This window comes from Nothobranchius furzeri, chromosome 10, assembly GCF_043380555.1.
Source record: "Nothobranchius furzeri strain GRZ-AD chromosome 10, NfurGRZ-RIMD1, whole genome shotgun sequence".
NCBI classification, from domain to species: domain Eukaryota; kingdom Metazoa; phylum Chordata; class Actinopteri; order Cyprinodontiformes; family Nothobranchiidae; genus Nothobranchius; species Nothobranchius furzeri.
In genome coordinates, this window is record NC_091750.1 from 63,484,285 (window position 1) to 63,505,422 (window position 21,138).

General features: G+C 41.3%; 2 protein-coding genes across 3 annotated transcripts; one reads left to right on the forward strand and one right to left on the reverse strand.

Annotated features, from left to right (window-relative positions):
- Positions 1-1,421: 1,421 nt before the first annotated feature.
- haus1 (HAUS augmin-like complex, subunit 1) lies at positions 1,422-6,536 on the reverse strand. Of its 2 annotated transcripts, none has more exons than XM_054730865.2 (9): positions 6,463-6,536; positions 5,594-5,768; positions 3,557-3,692; positions 3,335-3,469; positions 3,135-3,258; positions 2,324-2,389; positions 1,830-1,901; positions 1,664-1,711; positions 1,422-1,585 (listed from the first exon to the last, which is right to left on the reverse strand). In XM_054730865.2, exons 1-9 carry the CDS (start codon positions 6,478-6,480, stop codon positions 1,541-1,543), a joined length of 819 nt encoding a protein of 272 aa, XP_054586840.1. In that variant the 5' UTR covers positions 6,481-6,536; the 3' UTR covers positions 1,422-1,540. The 2 variants fall into 2 exon arrangements, with proteins under 2 accessions (XP_054586840.1, XP_054586839.1); XM_054730864.2 differs by lacking the exon at positions 6,463-6,536 and adding an exon at positions 5,848-6,091.
- Positions 6,483-20,892, forward strand: mis18a (MIS18 kinetochore protein A). Its single transcript, XM_015961655.3, has 5 exons — positions 6,483-6,874; positions 7,337-7,403; positions 8,750-8,872; positions 12,521-12,623; positions 20,184-20,892. Exons 1-5 carry the CDS (start codon positions 6,640-6,642, stop codon positions 20,262-20,264), a joined length of 609 nt encoding a protein of 202 aa, XP_015817141.3. The 5' UTR covers positions 6,483-6,639; the 3' UTR covers positions 20,265-20,892.
- Positions 20,893-21,138: the final 246 nt, after the last annotated feature.

The following is a 21,138-nucleotide window of genomic DNA, read 5'->3' on the forward strand; positions in this document are numbered from 1 at the left end:
ACTATTTTAAAGGGAACAGCACAGGCGCGCGGGAGGGGGGGGGTGGGGGGCAACGCACACTGCTGTGCCGCATGACGGCAGATTTCTTCTTTCACGTCTCTTTCGTCTCTAAATAGAAATATACCATTATCCGTTATGCACCACTGGGGTGTTTCTTCCTTACATGTGTTATATGTGGCAGGGATCGGGGTGCCCCCAGAAAGTTTTCAAAGGGGGCCTACTGGTATTCCTGGGTGGCACCCCCAAAAAAATACATTTTTTTTGCAGATAAATCAGGGGTTTGGATATTTTTGCTGTCATTTAAATGCAATTTGGTGAATACATTTTTAATACTATAATATTCCAGACAGCATACTTCAATAACTGCCAAGCCTCCATCTCAAAGGAAAGCCCAAGCCTAAATAATCCAGTGATGCCAAAGTCGTTTCAAACTAGCGCCATTACTAAAGCCACAACCGTTGTTTTTCTCTGTCGCTGCTCTGCTGTCATTGTAAAAGGAAAAAAATCTTTTTTTGCCATAATGGTGCTAAGGCCACTACTCATCTCTCTACTCACATAGAGCATTGTGATGGGCCTGGCCTTAACTCAGCTGAGGCTACAATAGAGCTAGGTTGGCTAGACCAACCTGCAGAGCAAATAATTTTTGCCATTGCTACTGTTTTTCTAGTTTTCGTGGCTGAATTAATTAGGCAACATTTGACAAAACTATTTTTCAGATCAAAAAATATTTTGTAAGGATGCTTTCCCCCAATCGTTTCTTTATTGATACCCTAACCACAAGGCCCCTTTCAATGAAGCTGGGGGCCTACAGGGTAAACTGCTCCCCAGCCCGCATCCGTGACCCACTCCATGGTAACGGGTCAAGACTCTGTCAGACTTCAGATCAGGCCTGCAGCAGTCAGAATGGCAGACACAGTAGAGGTCTCCACACTCCACTCTGTGGGTTAAAATCTGACACGGGACCAGGAGGAGGAGGGGGACTGTGGAGTTGTAATTTACATACAGACGGGACGGATTGGGAGTAGCTCCAAAACGTATTCCATGAGATGTTATTCCTCAAAGCCTAAGGAATTTTGTTGTTGAACTCAAAAGGCTTCCTGTACTTTGTAGTTTAGACCATAATATAGACATGGAGGCCTGACGGTGACGTAATGCTTTAGGAATAAATATAAAATAAATGGAAAAAGGTCCAACTGGATGCCTTAGGGTTATATAATGCTAATAGATTATTAATAGTTATTAGATAATCTAAAACAAGCCTTAAATTAGACTGAAGCAGCACAGTCAAAACACAGATTAGAGTTGCTGATGTTTGAAAAAACAGGAAGGAGAGATGAAGAGTAAAACATAACTATTTTTATGTCTTCATCAAATGAATTTGATAGGAAACATGTAAACCTGCTGAAGAAAAAAATGAAAAGCAGCTTTGTGAGTGAATTTATTTGAATTTCTGCAGGAAAATACAATTAATTATTACAAATTATTGACACAGCAAAAAATCTACAATGCTGTAAAAAGCTAAAAAAAAATGGCGACATCTTCATTTAAAGTCCAAATTCATCTCCAGTTGGGAATCAAGTGCAGCCTGCAATTGAAGAAAAGAAATGGAGTTACATTTTTAAAATATATACTTTTACAATTATAAAAATATTTGGAGACTCACAAGTTCTCTTTTTGCTTCTTCTATCTTTACTTGAGCAAGAGATGGGCTCTGAGAAAAGTTAGAGGAAAAAACGATAATTAGCCTAACAAAATACAAAAAATTAACTGGTTAAAATTAAAAGATGAGTAAAAAAATGTTTTTGAGGGAAACTGTTAAATGATCTTACAGCACTGAGATCCATATAAGGCTCCAGTTTCTTCTTCAGGGGAATTATTTCTTTTTTCAGAGCATCAACTTCCTGCAGAGAGAAAAATAAATGGCCTGTATTTGATATAGCACCTTCTAGAGTCCTGGAACCCCCCAAGGCACTTTACAACACAATCAGTCATTCACCCATTCACACACACATTCACACACTGGTGGGGATGAGCTACGATGTAGCCACAGCTGCCCTGGGGCGCACTGACAGAGGCGAGGCTGCCGAGCACTGGCGCCACCGGTCCCTCCGACCACCACCAGCAGGCAACGTGGGTTAAGTGTCTTGCCCAAGGACACAACAACAGCGACAGACTGAGCGGGACTCGAACTTGCAACCTTCTGATTACAGGGCGAGCACTTAACTCCTGTGCCACCGTCACCCACAACAAAAGACGACACATGTCAACCCTAGATACAGGAAGCTTTGATGGTGACAACTGGGGCTGCACAATGCTGGAATACCTCAGAGAGCTGAACTATGGCCTTATGGGTAATGGACTTGTCCATGTTTCTGGACACAAGCTGAGCCTGTAGGATTCAGAGGAGAAAAACAAAGAAAATAGAGTGAAATTCCTTCTGCCGACCACACAATGACATTAGGATTCAGTTAAGCCTGATTTATGCTTCTCCGTCTGCGTCAGTGCGGAGACACGCAACGCCATTATCCGTCCTTGCGTAGGGCTCCGGCAGGCACGCAAGTACGTACGGAGTCGAGCCCACTTTTTTAAACATCCGTCGAAAGAGACGGATTACGCAAGCTTGTGATTGGTCAGGACGCCGCTGTTGTTTACAGCGCCGCCATTGCAAAGAGAGCCGAGGATAACTAGCGGCAGACACGGAGAAGCTTGAAGAATACCTCGCGAAAAAACTCTAAAAATATGAACCATCCTCCCGTGACTGGAGGAGTGAAAAGATGTGCAGCAAGCATTTTATTTGTGGACGGAAATGACAGGAAACGTGGGTTTAGAGGTGGGGAGCGCATGAAGCGGTGGGAGAATGAGAGACAAATATGTCCGTGTTAAAAGTCTCTTATATACACAAAAAACACAATATAAACACACTATCTTGGACCGATACATGACAGGATACCACAGAACAGCGCTACGCCCTCTGTTGTCCTGCCGGGCAATTGCTTTGCAACACTCTCCAGGAGACGGAGAAGTATGAGAGAAAAACGCTTCCGTCAATCCGTGCGTGTCTGTCCCTTGCGGAGCTGACGGAGAAGCATAAACCAAGCTTAAGTTGCATTTTTATTACGTAAACCACAACATACCTCTAATTTCACTCTCCTCGTGCTGAGCTCTCTAGCTTTCATTGTCACAAAATCCAAAGAAAGCAGCCTCTCCTCTGCTTTGGCGCCCTCCACTGCTTGAGATTTAGCGGTTTTCTCGATATCTCTGGCAAAAAAGAACATTCATTTGAGGTCAGATGGAAAAATCCATGTTTGCTGTATCAGGTCAGCGCGGCTTTTACCCCTGTAAGTTTCCTCGCAGCATCAGCATCGCACCAAGGCTCTTTCTGGAGGCCCTCAGTTCTCTCTCAAGTCTTCTGTTTGACTTCTCAGCTTCTAGAAGTTCACTGGTGAGCTTGTTGACTGCTGGAATTAAACTAGAAAGAAATCCAGGCTTTGTGACGCCTCTCGGGCAATTTGTGGAACTTTGTCCAATAAACTAAACAGAGTAAAGACTTGTGTACCTGCAAAGTGACGTGTCTCGCACGCCCAGCACCATGGCGTTGTCCACCAAAGCAGACACATAGTCTGCAGCGGGTTTTGACAAACTTCCACAGGACAGGCCGACTCCTTGGTGAAGGACATCTTGAAGATGTGAAGCTGGATGAATAAAATGCAGATTTGTGACATTTTCTTATAACAGGAAGAAGGAATGATTAACCAACGCTGCAGATTACAAACAAATGTGTATTAAAAACATTTATAAAAAGAAAAAAGGTGAATCGGAATTGTATTTATAACAAATTACCAGCCAATGCATAAAAAAATGATAAGCACTTTGATTTCCTGGTGGGGAATTGTAATATAAAAACCTACTTTCTCAGGAGTTTTCAGTGAAATTTTTTTTAGAAGATGGTCCCAAAGTCAAGAGATTAATTATTGTTGTGCCAACTAGAGGTGCACCAATATTGGTTTTACTTATTCTATTGCCAATACCGATATGTAACTGCCAATTTTCATGGCCAATCTATAGACATTTTCCACCTTATTTTCATGCTAATGTCACTAAAAACACCAGTTGAACACACTTGAACTTCTGAATCAGTTTTTGAACTTTGAGTTTAACTAACTCAGGTGTGCCCAAACCTGGTCGAGATCCCCTATCCCGCATGTCTTAGAAGTTTCCCCGTTTCAACACACCCGATTTGAATCAGTGGTGATTAGCGGTGTTCTGCAGAGCCTGAGTAGCTGTTGAACGGGTGATTCAGTCACTGAATCAGCGGGGTGAGATATAAAACAAGCTGGATAGGAGATCTTGAGGGCCAGGTTGGGCAAACCTGAACTAACTGTTAAATCTACTGCTCAGTGTTAACGTCAAACACCTGAATAAAGTTGGAGTATTTATTATGCAGATGTTATTGGTGAATGTAAAAATACATCCATTCATCCATTTTCATCCGCTCATCCGGAGTCGGGTCGCGGGGGCAGTAGCCGAAGGCGAGAGGCCCAGACTTCCCTGTCCCCGCCACTTGGGCCAGCTCCTCCGGGGGAATCCCAAGGCGTTCCCTGGCCAGGTGAGAGACATAGTCCCTCCACCGTGTCCTGGGTCTACCTTTAGGTCTCCTCCCGGTTGGACGTGCCTGGAAAAACTCACCAGGGAGGCATCCAGGAGGCATTCTGACCAGATGCTCGAGCCACCTCAACTGGCTCCTCTCGATGTGGAGGAGCAGCGGGTCTACTCCGAGCCCCTCCCGGATGACCAGGCTTCTCACCCTATATCTAAGGGAGAGCCCAGCCACTCTTCGGAGAAAACTCATTTCGGCCGCTTGTATCTGCAATCTCGTTCTTTCGTTCACTAGCCAAAACTCATGACCATAGGTGAGGGTAGGAACGTAGATCGACCGGTAAATCAAGAGCTTCGCCTTCTGACTCAGCTCTCTCTTCACCACGACAGACCGCTACAACGCCCGCATCACTGCAGATGCAGCACCAATCCGCCTATCGATCTCACGCTCCAGTTTTCCCTCACTCGTGAACAAGACCCCGAGATACTTAAACCCCCCCACTTGGGTCAGGACCTCATCCCTGACCCAGAGAAGGCATTCTAACCTTTTCTACATTTAAATTTAATTCAACAGCAGCACCGGACTGCCTGACTTTACTAAGTACAAATATATGTCGATGTATAAAAAAACAGTAAAATCGGCCCGATCTATCGGTCTACCCCTAGAGCCAAAACATGGGACAAAAACAACTTGTTGTTGACAGTCTGTCACAGAAAGTGATCTGTTTTTCGTATATTTAGTCAAATCAGTGAAAAATAATAAAGATACCAGTCTGACAAACATCTAGAGTTATTAGCTGTCAAAATAACACAACATCAACAGTTAAATGTAAAACATCGTTCTCTCAAGCTCTGCATCATGTCTGCTAGAACTTTCCCTACATCTTATATTTTGAACTGGGCAGAAAATAAATGAAAAACAAGCCAAAGTCAAAAGAAAAGTGCAATAGACTATACAGATCAAGATCCCTCTGCTGTCTGCCTGTCACTCACTCACCATCAGCCTGATACTCGGATGCTTTCTGCTTGAAGTCCTCTATGAGGAGAGCTGTGTCACTGCAGCGGGCCTCGCTGGACTGAGCTAGTTGGTATAGGACATCCACTGTCCTCGTATTGACTTCAAACTGTGGCACCGACCGATCTCCAAACACCGCACTCAGCCAGCAGTTTACCTATTTAAAAGACGAAAAACAATGTGTAAACCGCTGTAGGCGCCAAGCTCATTTGTGTTCGCCGTACAGAACATTTTACCTGCTTTATCTTTTCACACATGATAACAAAAACGAGAGCAAGTCTTAAAATTCGCAACTCAGAAGGTTTTGGGCAACCCGTAGACCCGTACAGACAGTTTTCCCGCCTCCTTGAATGATTTTTTATTATTTCTGGTTTTTGAGCCAATCAGAGGGCAGAGGAACAAAAACGACTACATTCCGCAACAACTATAACTAAATACAAAATAATCAAATTAAAAGTGAATAGCGCTGTTTTGAAAATACGTATGAGCTAATTATTCCAATTATTAAATAAATATAAAAATTAAAACTGTATTTGAACAACATCCGGTTGGCGTTTCTTGAGTGATTACAAAGATGAAAAATCAGTCAAGATAGTTCACATCTAATTCTATGCTAAAGCTTTAACATCAGTAGCAATTATATTAAGTAATTAATTAAGCCGAGTTTGCCTTCAATTAAATATTCCCATATGTCATTTTCATGATAAATGTTTATCTTTTATTTTGTCGTTTAATCCATCTTCGTGATTTATTTTATGCATGTTATATTTTAAATACGTTTATAAACTATAACAAAATTTATTTGCCATGTCAAAACATCTCAGGTTAAGATAAAGAAAACAACAACTTACTTCTAATGTTACAGACATTACATACTTTCCCCAAAAACGTTTAAAACAAACAGAAAGACGAAAGCGGAAATAAACTTAGGTGAACATCTCGCGATATCTGAAAAACCACCAACCGCCTAAGTTTAAAACTCAGACATCTTGTTTGCAAACCTGGAAAAACCTCAGAGAAAAGCAGAAATGGCGACGAGTGGAAAGCTATTCGGAGTTCGACGAGCATTACTCAACAAGACGTACGAAGCAAGCAGCGTCGAAACCACTATGGTTGAAGAAATACTTTTTAGACAACCAGAAGAAGAAGAAGAAGAGAAAGACGGACCCGTGGTCTTCATCTGTGGGAAGTGCAGGCTGCCTGTTGGGGATTCGATGTCTTGGGATGGAGTTGATGACGGACAGAATCAAATACGACTGAAGCGTGAGTAAAATAGTGACATTATGCTCAGTGATGGAGTAATAAGTTGTCCACAACGTGTTTTTTTTGTGTGTATTTAAGTTAAAGAGAATAGATAAACAGTTAAAGCCACGCTCCCTTAGCATCGAGAGGAGTCAGCTGAGGTGGTTCCCATCTGAAGGTTTGTGGAGCACATCCCACTGGGAGGAGAGTTTAGGGCAGATCCAGAGAACGATGGAGGGCTCACGTTGGAGTGTTGCTGGGAAGAGGAGTGTCCAGGTGGCCCTCCTGGATCTTTCGCCTCTGCAGAATCCACTTGAGCACACACAGTTTGTCAGTTCAAATGTGATGAAAGTCTTATTCAAATCAAGCTCAGTTTAAACTGTTCTTTAAGAAGGGAAAAATGTGATTACTGGTGCAGAGTTTTGCTTTTCAGAGATTTTTTTTTCTTTTATTGATGGTTGTTGTTTTGTGTTTTTCTTCTAGGTGTTACTGACAACGTCCTTGTTGGAAAGGAAAATCGCTTGTTTGAAGTCGGCAAAAGATGTGTTTGGTAAGAAGTTGCAGAGCAGTGATTGATGGAACATCTCATTTCAAATAAGGCAGTTGGAAAGTTTTCTGTTTGCTTTTCAACTGTAAATTAAATTAAAACCAAACTTCTGCAAAAATCCCACGAAATCTGATTAAGTTCTTAATATTGTGCTAATTTATCTATATAATTCTTACTGCTAATAGGATTATGATTCCTAAGCTCATGTAAATAGAGACACTCTGATCCAATCACGTGATCTGAAATCGGGCAATCGCGATTTTCAAAGGATCTGGAATCGGGTGGAAACAATAAAACATAACCTTATAAAACAACAAGCATGATCTTTTATACTCGTGCTGCGACAAGAGATTTTCAGATTTAGTCACCATTACTTAGTTTAACTTTTAACAAGTTAATCTACATCAATATTCATTTTTTTGTGGATGATAAACTACGTAACATCACACAATTTACAGCAGGGAGGAAATTAAGGCACCGTAACATGTAGCTGTTAGCTAGCTGGCTAATGCAGAGCTAAAATGTTACCTCAGGGGGTCAAAATTGTTTGGGACTAATTTAAAAACCAGACAGCAAAGGCAGTGCCACAGTCACGAAATGGGCATTTAGCGAGGTGGAAAAGACAGAGCTGTGTTCAACACTACAAATTTGAAATGCCCCCCTAAACAAAATCACCTGTCTGCACTTAGTTCTGGTATACCACCTTAAACACAAACATCTAGCTCAAAAATCAGTTCACTGCAGCGACTCGGACAAAAACACGGAAAATTGTGTACGGACAGCGAAAAGATCGCAGCTGAGATGGCAGTATTCATCATACTGGATGATTGTCTTTGGTTGCAAATGTCGGGTTTCTTAGCCTCCTGGAACCGTGGTGCGAGTGTCGTTTTTTGTCATTATTACACACGCAGCTCTAAAGGTGTGTGGAGAAAAGTGAGCCTGTTGGCCGTGACTTACGTACCCTATTGCAGGAACGTGCATCGCTCAGTACAGCTGCATATCGGGTAAACTGTTAGAAGTTAGAGCGACAAAGCTTTTAAATATAATCATGGTACTAATGCTGTTATTTGGCAGGAAATTACATAAAATGGAAAGATATACATAAATGCTACAAAACCTAAAGAACCACTTGAATGTGCACTCCTTTCTTTTTATTTAATTATTTGCTGAATGATCAGATTGGAACTCTATCGGCTTGGATTGGAGGAAAACGATGCGATTGGAACCTCTCAAGTATTAAATATTCCTCTCGGTACATTTGACCGAGAGTAAACACAATGTCCTGCTGTACTGGTGTCACTTGTAGACGTATAATGTTCAGTGGCTTTATTTATTTGTCCTCTCAACAGTCTGACGGTGGACCTCATGTGTCGAGGATGCCGGGCCGTGATCGGCATGGTTTACACCTCTACCCCTAAATCCATGGACCACAAGAGGTTTACGTTCTGCCTCAGTGTAGCTGACATCGACAGGTACTTTCATTACTGGTTTCAGCTTTCTAAGACTCTTATTTTTTTTTTTTTTTTTTTTAAGGTTTCTGGGTTTTTATATGAAAAAATAACAATCAGACCTTTTCTCTGTAAAACAAAACTGGCCCAATGGAGTTTAATAACATTAAACATTATAATATTTGTAGCTCATTAAATTACCGCATTACATTTGTTGGAGGGGCGTGGGTGATTTTGGCTTAACCTTAATTTGTTTTAGCAGTATTTTATCTATGGGGAGCCTGTCGTCTCCTCTCTTCCTGGTCAGCTAATGGGGCTCCTAAGCAACAAAAAAAAGAAGTATGGATGAACAGGGCTATAAAAGCTATTTTCTGGTCCGTCTTGCCTTACACCTATATATGTTGTAATTGAATTGAAATGATAAATGCGATTGTCTGTTGCGTAATTTGAGATTTATTTGCTTCCTAATTAAATGACTACAAAACAGACGTTGCATATATGATGTCACAGCAGAATCCCTTCTCACGTCTTTGGGATGTTCTTGCTGTGTCTGGTTTCTAACTGCATTTTTGGTTCTTTTTAAAACACAGAAAAGTCCGCAAACGAAACTGTCAGCAAGGTAAAAACAAACAAAAAAAAACTTTTCTGTGTTTTAAAAAGAACCAAAAATGCTGTTAGAATCTCTCTTCCCCTAGCATAACCGCTACTTACCGCATGACCAGATTCAGAGTGGTTTTCTCCACCTTCTTTCATCCTGACTGAAGAATGCGAAGCTCGCTAAACTCAAACATTTTCATCTCCTTGTCTGGTCTGATGACCTACATTTGGTGAGACGAGCAGTTGGAGTCCACTACACGTCCTAAAGTAACTTTTGCCCGCCTGTCAAAAAAAGAAAGAGCTTTCTTGGCATCTAAACATGTTTTTAAAATTCAGACACCGTATGTGAAATAAGGTTGGGCAATGGGACGAATGAATCGACCGTCTGCGACGGGCTGAGCCGTTACGGTTGTTTTTTTTTTACAGGAAGCGATGTGTTTATTTATTTGTTTGTTTGTTATTGACAAATATTTTACACGTTACGCACAGAGAACATCGCAGAGGTAACAATCAAGAAAAGATCTCCATCAGCGCATCTGATCCCTTCCCCATCTGGCTGCTGACAGTGCACGCACAAGCGGCTCGCTGAGGAGGGGTTTGGAGAGCGTCTGAGTCTGGAAGACTTCTGGTTATTCCATTTGGAGAAACGTTTCCTGATTTAAAACTTTGGCTGAAGTAGCGCTCGTCGTGTTATTCAGCACTTGCTTTGAGTGCGTCAGCAGAGCACGGATCCATCCAGAACATTATTTAAACAGCCACGAGTCTGTCTGAGGCAAACGTCTAGAAGCTCATAACCTCCTCAGCAAACTCCATAGAGACATTTGATGACACACAAGCTGCAGGTGACCAGTTCAGGTTCACGCGGCGCAGGAGGAACGTGCGTTCAAGCCGCTGCAGTAGCTCAGGTGGTAGAGCGGGTTGCCTCATGATCGGAGGGTCATGGGCTCGATTCCAGCTCCTGCCAGGGGTATCCTGCTGCTGTGTCCTTGGGCAAGACACTTCACCCAACTTGCCTGTGTTAGTGGTGGTCAGAGGGGCCGACGGCGCCAAATGGCAGCCTCGCCTCTGTCAGACCTCCCCAGGGCGGCTGTGGCTACAAGTAGCTTACCATCACTAGCAGTGTGTGAATGTGAGAGTGTCTTTGGGTGTCTTGAAAAGCGCTATATAAGTTCAATGCATTATTATTATTATTATTAAATGTTCCTAATTTAAGTGAAATTGTTTAATTGCATTGTTCATGCTGCAGGGGCATTCTGACCAGCTTGGTTGGACTAAATATTAATTAAAATGAATGGAAATTTAAAGAATGATTATTCATCATTTAAAAATGAAAGTGACAAGGATAAATGGATCATGTGACCTCTGGCAGCGAGCAAACGCTGCCTCCCCAGAGTGCGTCCAAACGCAGCAGCGAGTCATCCCATCCCCTACTTATAAAAGAAATAACCCCAGAAGTTTTTGTTCAGAAAGAAACATTTTGCTTCAGTAAAAACCACAACAGTGGGCACCACAGGGAAACGAAGGCGAGGCTTCTTTTTAACATTTTAGTCATGTTTAATACGAGCCGTTTATACGTCACTCTACCAAACTACAAATACAAAATTAAATAAGAATTTCTCTTCCTGCAAACACACGTTTGTGTAAAAGAATCAATGTTTTGGGCTTCTTCTGCGTTCGCAAATTAGTTCGTGCGTCACGACGTCACATGCGCGAATAAATCTTCCATCGTCTTTTTTTTTTGGACTGACGATTGGCGGTGGGAAAAATTATACAAATCGCCCAACCCTAATGCGAAATTAATGGTACGTTTCTAACGGATATCAGAAACTAACTTTCACAGGTCCACTGACTGCTATTCATATTTTGGCAGTTTGGGACCCGTGGACTGGACATAGACGGGCGTACCTACTGTCCAAGTTATTTTTTGTTGTCACACAGGACCACTCATGTTACGCTGTGGGGACTCCATGAAGGTGGCACACTCACTCTAGCAGGATGCGCTAACGTCACAAGCAAACCCCCGAAAAGCATACGTCACTAAAAGCCGACATCTAACCAAACAACAATTCTGAAAAGAGAAAAAAGCGCCACCATTAACACGTCTTTTATTAGACTCCAAACTCTAAAAAGGAGTTGTCCACATGTTCCTGCGTGTAGCTTCTCCTGTTGCTAGTGTTGCTAATTCTACTCTTGCATTGTACTCTCGTCGCTAGTTGCTCGTGTCGGTTCCTGAGTGTTTTTTCATCGGTCGATTGCAGGCGGGAGTCAGGATTTCACGCAATGCTTGAAGACCGACTTTTGTTCTGAGGTTGCCCAATAAGCTGTCGCTGAGCCGGTGTTCTGTCCAATCACCGGACATTGTTAGATTGACACATGAGTGTTACAGCTTATGCCTGTCTGATAGCACGCGTACGCTGTCAGATCATCGTTCACTTTTTAAGCTGTATGATGGGCCAGTCAGAACATCATACACTTAAACAACTGTGTATGGCACCCTGACTCGTCAACTGAAGACTTTGTAAAGCTTTATTTTCTCAAAATTTTATAGAATTAGAAGGTGGTAAAATAAATAAATAAATAGTGATACACATTCATCAGTTCATCTATGTGGATGGTAAAACATTATGAACACAATCAACAAACGATTTCCTTGTACTTAGCCGTCTGTATGCTGAACTGGTGGCTCCTCAGAATGTGGCGGAGGTTTAAATGAATGCGCGCATAAACTGCATGCATGCTCCTCTGACATGTATGCTGCTCTGACGGAACACCTGTCACACTGGACGGCCACAGACTTGCAAATCACCTTCAAGTTCACCGTTATTTGTCACGAGTCTGTGCACGGTAACAGGTCTGTCTAGGACGGCTAAAAGCACAGTGTGGTCTGGAGGTTAGGCTTCCTTTAAACCAGCAGTGGTTCATCACATCCAGATGCTTCAGATGCATAAAATAAGAACAAACTTTAAACAACACAAACAAAAACTAAATGAAACAGAAAGTAAACGAAGAGAAAATGAATAAACTACACATTACGAGCCTACTAGGAGCTGTAACTGTTCTGTGTCTCTTTTCCAGCTATGTGCTTGGTTCTGCAAGCCAGATGTTGGCAGCAGAGGGCGCCAAAGAGCAGCCAGTCACTCTGGAGTACAGGGGCGTTGTTGAACAGCAGCTGACAGAGGTAAATTACTGCCGCTACTTTCCTTTGTCTCTCAGGTGGTCTTGCCAGGAGGTAAAACGCCAAGTAAAATGAGCAGATTGTCTCTAATTTAAGGCTTTTGTTGACATTATCTTAATCTTTAGTTTAAATCTTGAACAATTATTCTTATTAAAATGTTTGTTTCTGTGTGAACATTAAAATGCCTACAGCAAGCCAGAGCTCTGTCTTGTAAGCTAATCCATTTTCGGCAGGCGTAACGGTCCTGAGTTGTGTTGTGTTGATCTCCGAGCTTTCTGAATGCACAGGTTGTACCAGAGTAAGGATGACATCAGCGTGGTTCTGGTAAACCCATCCTTCTGTAGTGGGCAGACACTTTTATCAGACATTACCTCATCGGTCCAGCCATGTCATCTCAGTCTGACCATTTCACATTTTTAAGTAATTTTATATATATATATATATATATATAAACAAAACAAAAAAATACATCTATACTTACTGACATCCAACATCTTCTTTTTAGTTGTTTCTAATTTTAGCTTCAAAATGAGGCTTTGATTTAGTTTCGTCTGACCTGTGTTTTCCTCAATCCCAACTTCACAGTCATTTAACAGAGGAGCTTAATTACTCTTTGTTTAGGAAATTTCTCTAAACAAACAGGCTGCGAGCTGTCCAGTAGGTGGCGATGGCGAGCAGGAGTAGCTCCAGCTCCAGGGGGAAGACAATAGATGGGGAAGCATGTTGAGGAATCTCAGGGAGGAAAACACGCTCTCATCATGAAGTGTCTCTGTTGCCTTAGCTCCGTGTCTTTCTGTTATCTCACTGTCTCCGTCACATGTAAATTACTACGTGCAGCTCCGACATATTTAGGAATCTTTGCTGGAAGGACATTGTGTTTCTGTCTTCGTGTGGCTTTGTTGCCCAATCTGTCTGGTGTTTTGTTTAATTTGGCTTCTTTTATTTTCTGTCACGTGCAATTCTTCTAAGCTAACCTCAATACTTTATGTGACAGTTGGCCCAATTTACTGTGAGATTTGTATCAGTGCATCATGTAAATTAAAACAGGTTGTGCGGCTCTCAGATCGAGAGGACAAAAGAATTTCTCTTTGAAAGAGACGTCTCTCTCTTTCTGAGATTGAATTTTTAAGACTTGTTAGATACTTTAATTAAATTTTGTGCCAGATTTCTGTCACCCGCGTGAATGATTTCCTTCTTTAATTTGCCGTCACAACAAACAAACTGAAAGGATCGTTTAGTTCAGCCTACATAACGAAGCAGTCGCGTGTAAAACCCTTACTGTACATTGTTGTTGTTAAAAATGAATTCTTCCCCTGAAATAAAGGTTGTAAACCGTTGAGTTAAAACAACGCCGACATTTAAGTTGTATGTCACTCTTTTTAATTGTTACAGTAACACTGGATAGTTTTAAAACTTTAAGCTAGAGCTTTAACATTGATCTCAGTGATTGTTGAGCTAGAAACCAGTTTCATGTTTGACACGTTTGGGATAAAGGTGCCCTATATCCCATTTTAAACATATTGTTAATCTTTTTTATACTTTATTCTTAGATTGTTTTTTTGCTTTGTTTTTGTGAAGCACCTTGTGCTTCACAAAAACCTCTTGAGAGGTGCTACACAAAAGATCGTTTTCTTTCATTCTTTCTATAGGGGGAGCTCTTTACCTGCTTTACAGCTGTTAGCTATAATGCTAGCGGTTAGCGTTTAGAGTTCACCAGTTGTCAATAAAAAGCACAAAAAAAGAAAGGAAACTTTGTTTTTTCTGTTGGCATCATGGCGGAGCCTGGAAAAGAAAAAGTAAGAGAATAACATCTTTGGAGTTGAAGCAAAGAGCTAACACCAGAGTAAAATTCAGCGCAGCCTACACTAGTTTGAGGGAGATAGAGGAGGCTACAAAATCAACTTATTGTTACTATTCTTATAAGTAATAATATTTTTTGTCCCAACAGTGTGGATCATTTTACTTTGTGGTTTATTCTAGTATTAGTTGACTCATGTTAGTGTTAACTCATTGTTAGCGCTAGCTACAGGAGGCTGCATCAGGGTTGTTTATGATAGTTGTAATTCCACTTTCAACCAGTAGGGCGGAGGAGCAGGAAGCTCATCTGTGTTACTTTAAAATGTGCATGTTTAATAGTTACTAGAGCTGCATGAAGTGGTTTTGAAGCTACATAACTGATTGTAGGGTTGATGGCAGAGCTTTAGCCAGTCAAAGGCCTGATGTTAGATGTTGAAGCACAGCAGTGAGGTGATTTGTAACTGAAAAGTTTGACGCAAAACTTGGTAGATTGTGGGAAACGCTAAAGAAGCAGACCTCTCAAGTTGGAGTTGTACTTTTTCCTATCAATCTCAGACATCTGTTTGTTGGTCTGCCTTGTTCTTCTACAGATGAATATGTTTAGTGCAGAAAATAAACTTCTATTCAAAAAGTTGCACCCCCAACTGTTTAAGACCTTGCTGAAGCAGGAAACTAAAACCAAAAAGTGTGAAGTGACTAACACTATTCACAGATATCACCAGGATCACAAAAATGAGGACATTCTCGCCACCCATGAGGCTAGAGTGTACAGCTTTAGAAGCCTGAACTGAGTAACCTGTCGCAGGTGACCCAAATACTGTCCCAATAGAAGGCAGTTCTCTCCAGCTTGTCCCAACAACTTCAGCTCGTGAACACGGCGAAGCATGTTGAAGCCTGAAGAAAATAATAAAACGCTGCATCAGTAGATGCTAGACTAATTTAATAAGTTCAATTAAATGAGCTCAAAACTGGCATCACTGTGCAGACTGGTGATTGTTAGTGACATCTGCCACTGTTGTAAAGTCAACTTTGCGTGAAGTTGTTCTGCAGTTGGAGCAGAAATACGCTGCAGGTATGTTGGCTCAGTTTTTGTTGCTGAGGTAGTTCTCGTCAGCTAAACTCAAAACAAACCACAAAAGCTTTTACTTTCATTCATGTTTCCCAACTCAAAGTGCTGATGTTAGTTCTTGTGAAGACTTAAGTCACTTGTTTGTTTTTTTAAGGCGTTTCACTTCTCATCTGAGGAGCTTTTTCAATTCTGACTGGAATATGGGAGAATATTAGCCTGGCAAGCCAGACTAAATAATAAATAATAAATGTATTATTTAGTCTGGCCACGCTCCATTGACGGCTCTCGGTTGTGGGGCGGGTTCTACCGTTGTCTTTCAAATGATCTCCGCATTCCACTGGACAATGAATGTGACATACTCTTGTTTCACTCTGTTGCATCATCCCACCCACCAGGCATATAGAGTGCCCTGATTGGCCCACAAAGCGGATAAAGCTCTGTGATTAGTTCACTAAGCAGATAGAGCACTATGATTGGCCCACCATTATGGACCAATCACAGCTCTTTATGTGTTTGAAACCCCTCTAGAGAGCTATGATTGGCTAGCCAGAGTCCTGGTAGGAGCTACTGAGGTTCCAATGGAGCATGCCTAGACCAAACTTTGCAAAGCAAGAATTTGGTCTAGTTCTAGGAGAATATGCCTTTCCATAGCCTATTTCAAGCACAACAAGTTTTGCCGGCAGAAACATGGCTTCTCTGGTATCACTTATTGTCGCCAACATGGAGGAAGTGGAAACCAGAGCCTTGAGCTCTTACAAAGGGACAACACCAAGCCACTGGTTCGTTTGTGGATGACACATGGGTCAGAATTGTCAAGCAGGAAGTAGAAGGCTTCACGAGGCACATTAGCACCATGTACAAGAACATCAAGTTCACCAGGGAGGATGGTTACAACAACAAACTGCCTTTCTTGGACTGTGCTATGCAAATAGAACAAGATGGAAGTCTCAGCATTTGGAGCACAAAAAGCCAGTCATCAGGACCTTACACCATCGGGCTGAGAATATTCCCACAAAGACTGAAGGAAAGCAAAAGGAAGAGAAACGCCAAGAAAGCTCTCCAAAACTGCAGCTACCCTAAATGGGTATTTGTGAAATCAACAAAGAAGTCTGGAAAAGATTCCCCAGCAGCAACTAGCAAAGAAAAGGACAACAGGTGCAAAGGCACCATCATCCCATACGTGGAAGGAGTGTCAGATAAACTTAAGAATTTTCTCAAAACACAACATTCTGGTAAACTTTTAATGCAACAACACCCGGAGACAGAAATTGGTCCATTCTAAAGACAAAACACCCAAACAGAAGCTTAGTAGTGTCATTTATGCAGCCCGGTGTAGTGAGAGCTGTCCAAACCTTTACATTGGGGAAACTAAACAATTACTGAAGTGCTTGGCACAACACAGGAGAGCACCTCTTCAGTTCAAGACTCTTCAGTCCACTTACACCTGAAGGACAAAGGACACACTCTTCTAGATGGCAAAGTACACATTCTGGACAGAGAAGATAGCTGGTTTGATAGAGGAGTAAAGGAAGCTATCTATGTCAAATAGGGAAAACCTAGATTAAATAGGGAAGGAGGACTCAGGTTTCACCTTAAACCACCTATAGTGCAGCTCTGAATCTTACTCCTAAGCAGTTTTAGTCTAGGTCACACCCTCCTGCATCTAGTTAATACAATTCCCTAACAAAGACTAACTAATCATCATGGGGTAGGGAGGATGGGTATTCATATGTAGTTTCTGCTCGTTAAGCAACAGTAGACAGCTACAGTTAATAAGCTTGACCCTCCCATATTTCAGTTAGAATTGACAAAGCTCCTTAGATGAGAAGTGAAACGTCTTTAAGAAACCAAAGAAGTCCAGTTGCCTTCATTGAACCCCATTAAATTTTACCCACTATCCTCGTATTACACATCAAATTCTTCAGATACTTCTTCCCCTCACACAAAATGTCAAAATCTGACAGATCCAAGATATTTCAGTTTTTTGGCACAACTTGTGAAGAAGTAGAAATTTGTCCTGTGCAGTGGGCTTTGTCAGTATTGTCACATGGCAAATGTGATCCAGCTGCTGTTGTAGGCAAGATAAAAGTGGCACTTTTTTCATTGTCCAACTTAAATTTAAGTAGTTTCTAAATTGCACAGAAAATGTTTAAAGTATGCATGACAGGATATATGTGGTGTTGGTTACCTACGGAAACAGAGCTGCCGCCCATGCAAAATAAAATCATAGCAATATCATGTTATAATGTGATAATTTTATTATTCAAACAATATAATTTCCACATTGTTGCAATACGTTGTCATGTTCATACATCATCATTTTCACATTTGAACAATATAAGGAGCCTAAATCTCCTCCTGTTCCGGGCGGCTCGTGGGTCCCCGGACAAACAAAAAGTGAAAGCAAGTCAACGGCTAAAAGAGCTATTTTCTAATCCGCTTTTCCTTACGCCCTGGATCGCACATATTTTGTACTTCAGTTTAAATGAAAAGTAATGATGTGTGTTTTTCGACCACGCCAGTCATGTACTTTGAGATTTTTCAGCTAGTAAAAGTTCGTAATTAGCATGACTACACATCAGACATTGGTACATCACATATATGACGTCACCACATAATCTCTTCTCCCCTAGCATAGCTGCTACTTACCAAATGGTCAGATTTATGGTGGTTCTTTCTTTCTGAAGGAAGGATTTCACATTTGCTGAACTTACAGACATGTTCTCTCTGTTTTTCTCTGTGTCTGGTTCAATGACGTCACTTTTGTGAAGCACATTTGTAGTCCTGGACTTATTTTCACACAAAACCTAAAATAGTGTTTCCTCCTGTTTGAAAACAAGCGCTTTAATGGTATCAAAATGTGTCTTTAAAATTCTCGGACACCATATGTGAAATCCATGGAACATAACAAGTGGAATTGGAAAAGGGCCCTTTTTAAAGCCAGCGTTTATGTTTAGACACTTCTACTCACACCATAAATAATGTTGATGTGCCTTTTCACGGACTATTATTATGGGATGTCCCCCAAACAACATCAGAGATCAAGCTAGTCACAGTTCGCACCATGGTGCCGTTCCACCAGTCATCACGGGGCTATGATGTGTGTGTAGAACCGGAAAACTGCTTGGTCTCCTCTCATGTTTACGGTGACTCTTCTCTACAACTAATGCTAAGTTTATGAAATTCTCCCATCATTGACTTGGTATACTAGCTAAATAAGGTCACGTGTGTTATAAATGGTAAATAAGTAAATTTTATTTATAAAGTACTTATCACAGACATAGAATCACAAAGTGCTTCACATAGATCATAACAAAATAAAACAAAGTCATAAAATCTAAATGCTCTCAAAACAGAATCAGATTAACATCAGAAACAATAAAGTAATAAAATTATAAATTTTCATAAACAGATGAAAGATTAAAAATTTGAGTTAAAAATAAGAAAATAAAAGTTTTAGGTAAAAACAGCTTTAAATAAAAGGGTCTTTAGCTGTTTTTTAAAAGTGTCCAGATTGTCGATGCTGCTTAAGGATAAAGGAAGATCGTTCCAGAGTCGGGGTGCAACAGTCTGGAAGGAGCGATCACCTCGACTTTTATATCTGGTCTTTTGAACTTCTAGAAGATTCTGGTGGGTGGACCTGAGGGCTCGGGTTGGAGCATAAGGCTTTAACAGTTCAGTAATATAGGGAGGAGCTTGATCATGTAGAGCCCTAAAAGTTATAGTCAGGATTCTAAAATGAACTCTAAAGTTAACGGGTAACCAGTGCAGAGACATCAGAATAGGAGTGATCTCTGTTTGTTCCAGTAAGAAACCTCGCTGCAGAGTTCTGGACCAACTGAAGGCGGTCAATGGCTTTTTTGTAAAACATGTGATGCGTGTGTTACAGTAATCTAGACGGGAGGAGATAAAGGCATGGAGAACCATTTCAAGTTCATGTTTTGACTCCAACCTTCACAGTTTGGAGATATTTCTTAAATAATAAAAACTGTTAGGGACCAACATTTTTGAGTGATCTTCAAGAAACATTGTTTGGTAAAAAAAACACCCAAATTCCTCAAGTTTGTCTTGACGGCAGAGGATAGATGACCAAGTTTTAGACTCAGTGAGGTTGGATAAATCACAGCATGAAAATCAAAGCTATCATATTTGAACAAACGCCCTGAACAAATAAAATCATCTTTATTATTCATAAATAATGTTTATTTAACTTGTTCATGTTTTTTTATTTTGGAATTTCTTTTCCCTAACAGGGCCTTTATGGCAAAACCTTCATTTTAGTGTCTGTAAAACCGATTTATCCGTTAAGTTTCATGTATGTGTCTCAGAGCCGCTTTATCTGATGACAGTGATGTATTATTGATGCGATCTTTTTGTGCCAGACTCTTTTTTTTTTTGGACCTCTACACTCACTGAACTGTCTCCTCTCTCCACCCTACCCCCTCCCTTCTCTATCCACCCATCCCTGGATACCTCCCCTTTTGACTTTTATTCTTCCTCTCTTCTCCAATTATCTTCACACACCACCACCTTCCCTCTACTCTGCCCCTTGTTGCTCTTTTCGTGTCCCACCTGTCCATTTCACTGCTTCATTTATTTCCCACCGTCATCACTTTAATCATTTCCCTTCTTATTGTCTTCCAACCTGAAACGTCTCCATCCTTTCTCCTCCTCTTCCCTGACCCTGACCTTTGCAGATGAAAATGCTGGTCATGTCCATGGCACAGAGACTGGAGAAGATCGAAGTTGGCCTTCAGGAGGACTGTGATGACATGTGACATTGATGGGCATCACGCAGTTGTTGCTATGTGCGGATATAAGAGTCGCCTTTTACCTTAATACCTCCTCTGAAGTTTCACCTCAACCAGACTTTTTTTTTTTGTACTAAATAGAACATTTTGTCCCAGTTTCACCTTGTGCACACGCACCTCCACTCGCAGCATCCGCCCGGCTTTGTCCTGATTACCAGCGGTGAAACAAAGAGCGGCTGCACTTGTAATCAATCATGTTGCCAGCTCGGCTCTAGCGCCTCGTGGCACCGCCGTCTCGGTAGGTCTCGGATGCAGAATGAATGCGCGCCAAGAGCAGAATGTTAGTGTTCGGATTTCATCAAGCGGCCTGCACACTCAGCACAATGCGGTATTGATCTGCCCAGTGGAGGCCACACACACACACTTATTTTCTTTGTTCTTTTTGCTAAGCGTTTAGCCCCTTAGGCTGTCTTTCATCACCTTTCAGTCTCGGCTAGTGATGTTTGAAGAGTTATCTGTTATTACTGAATGCATCTCAGACTGGCACATTTCTGGGTAACCTTTGTTCATCCTTATTTTCTAATTATCTTTTGCTTGTTTACTTTTTGTCTGTTCAGTGGATTTCTGTGTACGAAAATAAACTGTTTCCAAAATTCTTGAGATTTGTATTTATTTATTTGGATTATAATGTTGATATGAGAAATAAAATCTGTATAACCCTTTCAAATGTTTCTTTTGTCCTCACATTTAGGATCAGTGACTCCTCCTGGGAACTTGGGGGGGTGGGGTGGGGGTGGGGGGTTAAGTGCTAAACTGCACATTTTTGTGAAGATGATTAATTATTAATGCCCAAGTGTTTGTTTACTAACTGACCTCTTGTATGCCTAGCAACACTTTCTAT